This window comes from Dysidea avara, chromosome 1 (genome assembly GCF_963678975.1).
Source record: "Dysidea avara chromosome 1, odDysAvar1.4, whole genome shotgun sequence".
NCBI classification, from domain to species: Eukaryota; Metazoa; Porifera; class Demospongiae; order Dictyoceratida; family Dysideidae; genus Dysidea; species Dysidea avara.
Window position 1 is genome coordinate 44,925,310 of NC_089272.1, and position 12,077 is coordinate 44,937,386.

A 12,077-nucleotide genomic window follows, 5' to 3' on the forward strand; every position below is an offset into this window, starting at 1 on the left:
TATTGGATCATTCGATTGTACATGCAGCGAATTCTTCTCTGGAGCAAACTGTGAAATACAAGAAAGAGTGAGTATAAGTGAAGTATTACTTTCACAAAATTATATATAATTACAGTTACATAATTATGTATCTGTATAATGACATTCCAACATCCATGCACTATTAAAAGCTAAAATAGCATTGTGTCAATATGTGACAGAAGAAGAATTTTGTTAATTTCACACACAAGCAAACACAAAATGAAACTCTACAGCACATAATGGTTGAACAAAATTTAGAAATATCAAGACACACGGTGGTGTGTCGTGCAACCAAGAAAGACGGCAACCACACCGTGAGTATATTAACAGGAAGAAAGAAAACAGCCTTTTCATGCGTGCATAGCTAGTATGGCCCCTTCTCCAAAGCACACCATTTTTGCATTATGGTCAGGGCCGCCCACGGGGGGGGGGGAGGGGGGAGGGAACTGGAGTATTTTGCCCCGGGTCCCAGCCTGAAAAGGGCCCCCTGACCTGTTTAAAAGATTGATATACTCTAATTGAGAAGTCAGATCTAGATACTCTTAGAGCAGTCACAGTATTCTTCAGAGGAACAGTGTAGTAAGCTTATAAATAAGAAGACATGGTTGGTGAGGAGTAGCTATTGTCATTGTTAGTATGTAATGACCTTTTTTTTTTTTTTTTTTTTTCTTTTTTTTTTGTCTTTGTCTTCGATTTACAGCTTGGGTGAAGTTGTGTGATTCAGAGTGGAAACCTCCTTTCCCCTAGGGCCCCACTTTAAATTTTTGCCCTGGGCCTCTCAATTTCTCTGGACAGCCCTGGTTATAGTTGTCCCCCAGGTAGGGTATGTCACACAGCAAATTTGATTAAATTCACAACAGCCATTTGCGAGATATGAGCGTTCAAAGTTTCGTTTTAATTACTTTGTTTTTTTCTTCTTATGCCGTACGGGGGGGGCTTCGATTTCTTTTCGCACACTTTGCAAAAATGCAAACGCCGGTGTAACTTGATTGCCTCGATCTTTGGCACAAATGAATAGCGTGTAACGGTGGATTCACGTACCAAGTGTGTTGTGAATCTGAGGAATATTCAAGGAGTTATGAGCATTTATTCTCGTAAAAAAAGATCAAACTTCTGTCACGGCTACAGCAAGCCTGCCAACCTGGAAAGTAAAAAAATCTTGAGATTTCTGTACCTTTATTGTAGTATTGCAGTGTGTAGTAAAAAAAAACTGGTAGATACTATGCTGAGACCAAAAAAAAAAAAAAAAAAAAAAAAGGTCTCGACTTTTCTCAAAAACCGTGAGATTCGATCTGCTGCCCTTGAGCAGGGTAGTGAAACCGTGAGACTCACGGTAAACCCGTGAGAGTTGGCAGGCCTGCTACAGGGTAAACCGAGTCTAGTATAGAACCCCCCTCTGACAAATCCTGGTTACGGGCCAGTAGAAATAACTTGAAATTGGTGTGTAGCTAGATAGGCTGATCATCGTAGCAGTGCCTTTGATAGTTTGAATAGCAATAGAGTTACAGCGACAAAGTTATAAAGCAAAAACCAAGCAAGTGTAAAATCGCGGATCGACATACTCTAATAGAGCAGTCACCGCGGGGTAAAAAAGGTGTGCAAAAAATGTCGAAAAAAACTTACCAGAGTTCGAACCAGGGACCTCCATACCTAACACCTGCATCCTTAACCACTGAACCACTGCTACCTTGGCTGATCACCTCACTTAATTTCTGCTTTATAAATGAAATTTCCGGTTGAAATCTACTTATAATTATTAAACGTTTGTAATTTCATAGATCTACCAATAGAAGTACTAGATTGTTCTAGAACATTCTATGTAAGTTCTATTAGAAGTCCTCAAAAAATGTGCACTCTATATTAGAGTATTACAATAATATTATCAAAAATTGAATTAAATTATGCAATGAAATACATTTATAAGTCTGTCTTCAATAATCATCATTGTATCGACATAGAAAAGAAGAAATGTGAGTAAAAACAAACCTCAAAGTCAGCCATAGGCTGGTTTTGGGGCCTTATTAAGTACAAAAAGAGTGAAATCCACACAAAAACAGCCAAGCTGTGAAAAAATGGTGCGGCCTTAAAAAGCCTGGGTGAAAAAAGTTGAGAAATCAAAGGTGGCGGCCAAGAAATGGCTGCAATGATGTTAATGCTAAAAAAATTTAATAATGGATGTGTGCATTGTTAAAATTTATTAGCATTAACATCATTGCAGCCATTTCTTGGCCACCACCTTTGATCTCACAACTTTTTTCACCCAGGCTTTTTAAGGCCACACCATTTTTTCACAGCTTGGCTGTTTTGTGTGGATCATATATGTTTACTGTAGTAACTCTATTACATCACACATGCACACATATGTACAGCACTTTTGGTATTGTTATTGTAGCTTTTTCCATATGGGATTTCCCAAAATGATGACCGTTTGCCACTAGCTGATGATAGTAGATCACCACCAATCACCTTGTCTAAACCATTTACACTATATTATCAAAGAAGCAGTACAATTTATGTATGTAAGCTTGTACATTCTTCAATGAATGCATTGTATAGCTAATAGTGATTCTCTCTACACATACATGTATGAATAATAATACATAAAGTACATCATAAAGTACATTGTATATAATTTTGTTAAATATAACTTATTATAAAGTAGTAGTAGTAGTAGTCATTATTTGACAATATTTGAGTTTGTTTTATTTGTGAGTTTTGTGTTTTGCATTGAGTTCTTTATTGGTTACCTCACTCCATACATATTGTCGGTCATTTAATAACCTTGATTTTCACTCTTTAATCAACAGTAGTGGTGCACCACAATTATAGTTTAAGCAAACCAAGTGAAAGCAAACAAAACGTCTTTACTCCTCAAATTATTTTTTACATGAGAATAACAATAATGACATTGTACTGTAGTTAAGGAACAATATTAGGATAACTTTTTATTTGATTATCAACATTACTCATACACTATTAGGTCAACACCAATGGTGTTATTAGTCTAGATGATCCTTTTACTGATTCTTCATCCGAACTACTGCCACTAAATAGGAATGATATGATCATTGCTCCATTCTGGGCTGATGTTGATACTAGAGGAATTGGAGATATTTTCTATCGCCAAACTAATGATACCACTCACCTTATTAGGGCAACCAGTCTAATACAATTAGCCTTCCCAGCAGTTAAGAACATCACAGATTTGTTCATTGCTACATGGGACAATGTTGGCTATTACCGTCAGAATACTGACAAGGTAAAGAAAAATGTAAAGTTGTACATGTGCTTTATCTACTGTACTATATATAGACCAACACATTCCAGTGTGTACTAGCCACTAGTGGAGTTGAGTCATTTGTAATATTTCTATATGCTAATGGGAGAATACAATGGACTACTGGTGATAATGCTGGTGGAGATAATGGACTTGGTGGAGATGAAGCTCTAGTAGGAATAAATGCTGGGGATGGTGTTAACTCCATTACAGTTCCTGGATCACAAACACCAAATATAATCAACATTGATCAAACCAGTAACATAGAAAAACCAGGAATTTGGGTATTTCAAGTTGGAACAGGTACGCATTTGTGTGTGTTTCTGAACCTTATGCGATAGCAATAATACATATACAATACAAATGTGACCAGATTTGCAAAAAGGGGTCTTCCACGCACATCCAGTTTACCAACTTCAATAATCCATAACGTCAGCTAGGAAAAAGCTATTGACTTGAAATTTGGTCAGTTGTGAGCACAAACATAGATTGATGAATGGGTCAAATTTCAGGCTTGTACTGTATGTTTGTTTAAAACCAAGTTATGGTCTTCCAAGTTCATAGAATCAGATGTGTGTGAAGGACCCTTTTTCTGAAATCTGGCCACATATAGACATATTTCTTCCATATGTAGCGTGATAGTGAAATAGCTAAAATGTAAGCACAAAAATGTAGCTTGTAGTTATGTATATCTGTACCTATGATAGCTAAATTAGTTACAAGAACATTCATACGAATTGATCGTAAGTGATACAACATGTATAGCTGCAGTGTATTCACTGTACATGAAATAGCCCTAGTGTACACAGGCAAGAATAATTCTATTCCTCTCTGTGTTCACATTAGAAAACTGCAATCCACAGATCAGCACATGTCTATCTGAGGTGAGTTTCTCCAGTTTATAATGTGCACTTTAAAATTACATTGCAACATCATTAGTTCTACCCTTTTGGGGTGGCTGAAAATGATGAAATTATGGCACCAGCTTTATTTTTTGGAGATCGTAGCACATCAGTACGTTTATCTACCAACTTCCACATTCAAAATTACATTGAGACAACAGCTTACGTATGTTAAGATTAATAAAATTACAAGAATAAAGTGTAAATAATGTGCCACAGGTTAATGATAATGGAGTAATTAGTTTTGGAAGTTCCTTTGATGATGAAAACACTCCTTTGCCCTTGCCACTGAGTGGAGATGACAGGATCATTGCACCATACTGGGCTGATGTTGATACCAGAGATACTGGCCACATTTATTATCGTCAGACCACTAAACCTAATCTCCTTGCTAGAGCATCCAGTGAAATTAGTGCACTTTTTCCAAATGTGGACATCATGCACTTATTAATTGTGACATGGGATAGTGTTGGATATTACGTTCGGAACACTGATAAGGTATGTACATAATGAATTTTGATATTATGTATTGTTAATAACTCATTGCATGATCAATGCATGTATCCTGCATGTACTGTATAGCAAAACGTATGTGATGATGTTTCTTAGACAAACAGTTTCCAGTGTGTCTTGGCTAGCACTGAGTTTGAGTCATTTGCCATATTCCTATATGCTGATGGGAGAATGCAATGGACTACTGGTGATAACTCTGGTGGAATTGATGGATTTGGTGGAAATGAAGCCCTAGCAGGAATTAATGCTGGTGATGGTGCTAACTCTACTACCATTCCTGGATCACTAACTCCCAGCGTCATTAATATAACTCAAACTAGTAATGTTGATATTCCAGGAATGTGGATTCTCAAAAGTGGTCAAGGTGGGCTTCATAAAGTTAAATTTGCTGTATATCTTAATCAGAACAGAATTGCAACGCACACACTCACATACTCACACATGTACACACATACACAGCGTGTGCACGTATGCACCACACACACACACACACACACACACACACACACACACACACACACACACACACACACACACACACACACACACACACACACACACACACACACACACACACACACACACACAACACACACACACACACAACACACACAGTGATATACTATACTCTGAAATGTGGAACTATACTAATATAGCTAAGTAATAGTTAGACTTCAGACCACAGGGGTCTAAGTAATTTAGTAACCCGATGACCCTGTGTCGTGGCGCCTGAGCGAAGCGAAGGCGCTACTACAGGGCCTGAGGGTTACTAAATTACTTAGACCCCTGTGGTCTGAAGTCTAAGTTATTTAGACCCTTTATGTAGTTGTTGCACCTTAACATTGTTGACAGCTGCTTGTAACAGAGAAATGTAGCGTTCATTAGTAGAAACAAGCCATTACTCCACCCGTAACAACAGTTACGGGTTTAAAATTAATTTTCAGGTGGCGATGCGTTGCCAACGCTACCAGTCCTGGTGCGCGTAATAAACATGAAAAGGGTCTAAGTAAACATGAAAGGGTCTAAGTAAACATGAAAAGGGTCTAAGTAACTTAGACACCTCCAAAATTCACCAAATTCACCACCAAAATGGTCTAAGTGCAATCAGAGCAATCTAGCTCTATAATGTACATGTCTTGCCTCTTATTTAGTTACTGTTCTAGATATAATTCTGTTTTCCATTCCTTTTTGTTTTGGATTTTTTAATTTTTTCAAAGTTTCAGACCAAAATACTCTAATAGAGCAGTCACCTGCCCTAAGTGAATGTGCAGTCATATTTCATGTTTTTAAAAGTCATCTGTACCAACACAGTAAAAATAGTGTGTAAGACCTGAAATATCCCATCCATGTTAGTTGTATGTTTAAAACCTCACGTAGCTCCATCTCTCAACTCTTTAGCCTACTCCAACAGAAGTATGTAAGCATCAGCAGCCTATATCAATCAGTTACTAAGTATAATGCAGCTTTAAAGCTTTTTGGAGAAAATTGTTACCAGATTCAATCTCAGCTGAATTGCATAATTCTTCTGGGGAGCATGCACCCAGAGTCCCTAGATGTATGTAACAGAAACTTGGAAACCTGTCACCCAAATTTCTGGAACTTCCCTTCAGCTTGGAGCTACTCTAGTAGAGCTACTCTAATTACTCTCATAGTAGCTACTCTCATAGTAGCTACATGCTCTACTATAATTCCTGGGGCTACTCTAATCGGGCAGTCATGTACTCAAATAAAACCTTCAGTTGCAATTTCAAATACACCTGTAACCAACTTCAATTTCAGTAGGCTAATTTTTCAAAAACTGTCTATAACGGCATATCCCCAGATCCTCCTAGATATATGCTTTGTATGCTGAGTGTGTATGCAAGCTATGCTAATTGCACCAACTACTTTCTTAGCTCTCTCACTTAAAATTTTGTTGTTATCCACTGATAAATTAATATGTACAATGGTCCTATACCACATGTAATAATTACAAATACTGCAATAATAACAGCAGTTCTGATAATGGTTCTGAATCATTATTTTAGTAACAGCATTAGACAGGTTGTTTTGTATGCAAATAATACACTTTGTGACAATTTGTCTGCACTATGTCTCACCTCTTATTTTAGTTAAGCTTCTTAATACTGTATGTGACCCGGTATGACAAAACCAGTTTTATTGCCTTTTCAGATATCCGAGTTTGGTAACTGAGAATTTTCCATGTCTTAAAAAGGAACTGAACTTTGTTCCCATCACTGCATGTGCTATGGAATGGCTTGAAGTTTGAAATGCTACAGACAATTGCAAGTTATTATATTTTGCCAAATGGTACAAATGGAAATGGTTTTTTGTCAGACCAGGTTACGTACAGTTCTATTTTCAATTTCCTTGTTTAAAATTTTGTTGTTGCTTTCAGCTGCCTGCGTACCAAGAATTCATACATGCTTATCAGAGGTAACTTAGATCAAGACACACGGTAGTGTGTCGTGCGGCCCAAGAAGCCGGCGCGTAACACCCGTGAGTATATTGACAGGAAGAAAGAAAACGCAATTTTCGCACCTCCGTAGCTCTGTGCTTCCTTGATGAAACAAGACGATTTTTGCTGTGGACATGCCCCCCAACTGCAGCACTCTACATTCCAAATTTGAGCGAAATCGCTTCGCGCGTTCCCGAGATATGCGACTTCAAAAATTGGCTGAGTTTCTTCGTTTTTTTTTTCTTCTTCTTCTTCTTCTTCTTCTTCTTATTTTTCTTTTTCTTGTCGCACACTTACAAAAACTGCTATAAAACTCGAACGCGTTATCCGATTGCCTTGAAATTTGGCACACAGAAGGGGGGTATAAAGGCGCATCTCGGTACCAACTTTGGCTGGAATACCATAAACAGACAAAGAGTTATGAGCGATTATGCACGAAAAATAACACCAATATGTTGTCACGCCTACAGGGTAAACCGCGTATGGGAAGAAGCTGAAAATCGGTGGGTGAATAGGTTAACTATTGAACCTCAAACCTTTTGTGGTTTGAAAGAAATCGAGCTAAAAACCAGGAAGATACAGCGAAAAAATCAACAGTGTGTAACAATTACGCAATCGAGATTAGCTAATTTTTAATATTTTTATTTTATTATTATTATTATTATTATGCTTGCCACGCCTACCAGGTAAACCGCTTGGGGTAATGCTTTCAAAATCGCTGTACAGATGGAGTTATCATCTTAGAAAGGCTCTTCAATGGTGTAGAAGAATCAGACTTAAATCCACGGAGTTATAACACGAAATCCAACTTGGTGTAGCAAGTGCGAGATCGAGATACTCTAATAGAGCAGTCATCCTAATAGAGCAGTCACCCTGAACAGAATTAAAGAGATCAGTTAGAAATAAGTAACCTGTATAGAGATCAGCTACAAACAAATCACCCTGTAGAGAGTTCAGCTACAAACAATTCACCCTGTTAAAACATCAGCTAGAAGAAGATTTCTTGTAGAGAGTTCAAATACAAACAAATCACCCTGTTGAAAGATCAGCTAGAAGATGTCACCTTGTAGATAGTTCAGTTACAAAGAAACCACCATGTAGAGAATTCAGCTACAAACTAGTGACCCTGTAGATACATCAGCTAGAAGAAGTTACCTTGTAGAGAGTTCAGCTACAAAGAAACCATTCTGTAAAGAGCTCAGCTGCAAACAAATCACCTATACAGAATTCAGCTACAAACAAATCACCCTGTAGAGAGATCAGCTAGAAGAAGTTACCTTGTAGATAGTTCAGCTACAAACAAATCATCCTGTAGAGAGATCAGCTAGAAGAAGTTACCTTGTAGATAGTTCAGCTACAAACAATTCACCCTGTACAGAGCTCAGTTAAAAGAGGTTTCCTTGTAAAAAGTTCAGCTACAAACAAATCACCCTGTAGAGAGATAAGTAAGAAGAAGTTACCTTGTAGATCGTTCTGCTACAAACAATTCACCCTGTAAAGAGATCAGCTAGAAGAAGTTACCTTGTAGAGAGTTCAGCTACAAAGAAACCATCATGTAGAGAATTCAGCCGTAAACAAATCATGTATAGAGAGTTCAGCTACAAACAAATCTCCCTGTAGAGAGATCAGCTAGAAGAAGTTTCCTTGTAGAGAGTTCTGCTACAAACAAATCACCCCGTAGAAAGATCAGCTAGAAGAAATCACCTCATAGAGAGTTCAGCTTCAAAGAAACACTCATGTGAGAGTTCAGGTACAAACAAATTGTCCTGTAGAGAGATCAGCTAGAAGAAGTTACCTTGTAGAGAGTTCAGCTACAAAGAAACCATCATGTAGATAGTTCAGGTACAAACAAATCACCCTGTAGAAAGATCAGCTATAGAAGAAATCACCTTGTAGAGAGTTCAGCTACAAAGAATCTATCGTGTAGAGAGTTTAACTACAAACAAATCACCCTGTAGAAAGATCAGCTATAGAAGAAATCACCTTGTAGAGAGTTCAGCTACAAAGAAACCATCATGTAGAGAGTTCAGCTACAAACAAATCGGCCTGTAGAGAGATCAGCTAGAAGAAATTACCTTGTAGAGAGTTCAGCTACAAAGAAACAATCATGTAGAGAGTTCAGCTGCAAACAAATCACCTGTAGAGAGTTCAGCTAGAAACAAGTCACCCTGTAGAGAGATCAGCTAGAAACAAGTCACCTTGTAGAGAGTTCAGCTAGAAGAAGTAACATTGTAGAGCTACAAAGAAGCTACCATGTAGAGTTCAGCTGCAAACAAATCACCCTGTAGAGAACTCAGCTACAAACAAATCGCCCTGTAGAAAGATTAGCTAGAAGAAGTTACTTTATAGGGAGTTCAGCTATGAACAGATCACCCTGTAGAGAGTTCAGCTACAAACAAATCACCCTGTAGAGAGTTAAGTTACAAAGAAACCACCATGTAGAGAGTTCAGCTGCAAAAAAAATCAATCACTCTGTAGAGAGTTCAGCTAGAAGAAGTCACCTTGTAGAGAGTTAAGCTGCAAATAAATCACCCTGTAGAGAATTCAGCTACAAACAAATCACCCTGTAGAAAGATCAGCTAGAAGAAGTTACCTTGTAGAGAGTTCAGCTACAAAGAAACCACCATGTAGAGAGTTCAGCTGCAAACAAATCACCTGTAGAGAATTCAGCTAGAAACAAGTCACCCTGTAGAGAGATCAGCTAGAAACAAGTCACCCTGTAGAGAGTTCAGCTAGAAGAAGTCACATTGTAGAGAGTTCAGCTACAATGAAACTCCCATGTAGAGAGTTCAGCTGCAAACAAATCACCCTGTAGAGAACTCAGCTACAAACAAATATGCAGTGAAAAAGATCAGCTAGAAGAAGTTACCTTGTAGAGAGTTCAGCTACAACGAAACCACCATGTAGAGAGTTCAGCTACAAACAAATCACCTGTAGAGAGTTCAGCTAGAAACAAGTCACCCTGTAGAGAGATCAGCTAGAAACAAGTCACCTTGTAGAGAGTTCAGCTAGAAGAAGTCACATTGTAGAGAGTTCAGCTACAAAGAAACCACCATTTAGAGAGTTCAGCTGCAAACAAATCACCCAGTAGAAAGTTCAGCTATGAACAGATCACCCTGTTGAGAGTTCAGTTAGAAACAAGGAATCCTGTAGAGAAATCACCTAGAAGTATCGCCTTGTAGAGTTCAGCTACAAACAAATCACCTGTAGAGAGTTCAGCTACAAACAAATCACCCTGTAGAGAGATCAGCTAGAAGAAGTTACCTTGTAGGGATTTCAGCTACAAACAAATCACCCTGTAGAGAGTTCAGCTACAAAGAAACTATTCTGTAAAGAGCTCAGCTGCAAACAAATCACTTGTACAGAATTCAGCTACAAACAAATCGCCCTGTAGAGAGATCAGCTAGAAGAAATTACCTTGTAGATAGTTCAGCTACAAACAAATCACCCTGTAGAAAGATCAGTTAGAAGAACTTACCTTGGAGAAAGTTCAGCTACAAAGAAACCATTTTGTAAAGAGCTCAGCTGCAAACAAATCACCTGTACAGAATTCAACTATGAACAAATCACCCTGTAGAGATCAGCTATAAGAAGTTACCTTGTAGATAGTTCAGCTACAAACAAATCTCCCTGTAGAGAGATCAGCTAGAAGAAATTACCTTGTAGAGAGTTCAGCTACAAAGAAACCACCATGTAGAGAGTTCAGCTGCAAAGAAATCACCCTGTAGAAAATTCTGCCAGAAACAAATTGCCCTGTAGAAAGATCAGTTAGAAGAAGTTACCTTTTAGAGAGTTCAGCTACAAAGAAACCATTCTGTAAAGAGCTCAGCTGCAAACAAATCACCTATACAAAATTCAGCTACAAACACATCACCTGTAGAGAGATCAGCTAGAAGAAGTTACCTTGTAGATCGTTCAGCTACAAACAATTCACCCTGTAGAGAGAGCAATTAGAAGAAGTCACCTTGTAGAGTGTTCAGTTACAAAGAAACCACCATGGAGATTTCTGTAATCAATATATGTGACCGGATTTGCGAAAAGGGGTCTTCCACACACATCCAATTCCGTAAATGTTGGAGACCATAACTCAGTGTTCAAGTAACATAATTATTAACCTGAACATTTCACCATGTATTCAGCTATAGTGGTGCTCACCACTGCCCAAATATCAAGGCAATAGCTCTTTCCAATCTGAAGTTATCAATTGTCAAAGTTGGCAAATTGGACCCCTTTTCGCAAATCCGGTCACATATGTATTATACAGTATATATAATTTGTACATTTACTGATAAAATATTTAAAGTACATCTACTTCATCTTTTCTTCTTCCTGTAGTAAAGAAAAAAACATAGGTTAAAAAAGTCCCAAAGCTGGCCATAGGCCGGCTTTGGGGTATACAAATACAAAAAGAAATGAAATCTAATCCAAAACAGCCAAGCTGTAAAAAAAGTGTGCGGCCCTCAGAAAGGCTATGGTGAAAAAAGATGTGAAATCCAAGGTGGCGGCCAAGAAATGGCTGTGATGGTAGGTTAGTGGTAAAAATTTTAATAATGACAATTCAGGTGAATTTTTGTGCCGCTTCACAAAAATTCACCTGAATTGTCGTTATTAAAATTTTTACCACTAACCTACCATCACAGCCATTTCTTGGCCGCCACCTTGGATTTCACATCTTTTTTCACCATAGCCTTTCTGAGGGCCGCACACTTTTTTTACAGCTTGGCTGTTTTGGATTAGATATATTATCTGATATTTATTCATAATTTATTTTGCTTTTATATGTTTTATATAAAGGTTGTTTAATTCTTTTAATATTCTTGTCTATGCAGTTTTATGAGTTTGGGTTTTCACAAAATGACAGAACAGTACCATCTGATGTTATAAATGGGGATGGAAGTTCATCCAT

At 37.9% G+C, this 12,077-nt stretch overlaps 1 protein-coding gene and 1 long non-coding RNA gene across 2 annotated transcripts; both read left to right on the forward strand.

The window, feature by feature from the left end:
- The first annotated feature begins 4,273 nt into the window (after positions 1-4,273).
- Positions 4,274-4,809, forward strand: LOC136247007 (sushi, nidogen and EGF-like domain-containing protein 1). The gene is made up of 3 exons (XM_066038605.1): positions 4,274-4,366; positions 4,420-4,698; positions 4,783-4,809. Exons 1-3 carry the CDS (start codon positions 4,274-4,276, stop codon positions 4,807-4,809), a joined length of 399 nt encoding a protein of 132 aa, XP_065894677.1.
- Positions 4,810-4,997: 188 nt separating this feature from the next.
- Positions 4,998-12,072, forward strand: LOC136265685 (uncharacterized). The gene is made up of 3 exons (XR_010705684.1): positions 4,998-5,077; positions 7,112-7,149; positions 12,001-12,072. It is a non-coding gene; the product is annotated as an uncharacterized lncRNA (long non-coding RNA).
- The last annotated feature ends 5 nt before the right edge of the window (positions 12,073-12,077 follow it).

What these genes read in the sequence shown, in the direction of transcription:
- LOC136247007 (XM_066038605.1), top strand. Translation starts at nt 4,274, where the DNA reads ATGGCACCAGCTTTATTTTTTGGAGATCGTAGCACATCAGTACGTTTA. An exon ending in ACATTGAGACAACAGCTTAC is followed by an intron (nt 4,367 to 4,419) that starts GTATGTTAAGAT and finishes AATGTGCCACAG; the next exon opens with GTTAATGATAATGGAGTAAT. An exon ending in ACGTTCGGAACACTGATAAG is followed by an intron (nt 4,699 to 4,782) that starts GTATGTACATAA and finishes TGTACTGTATAG; the next exon opens with CAAAACGTATGTGATGATGT.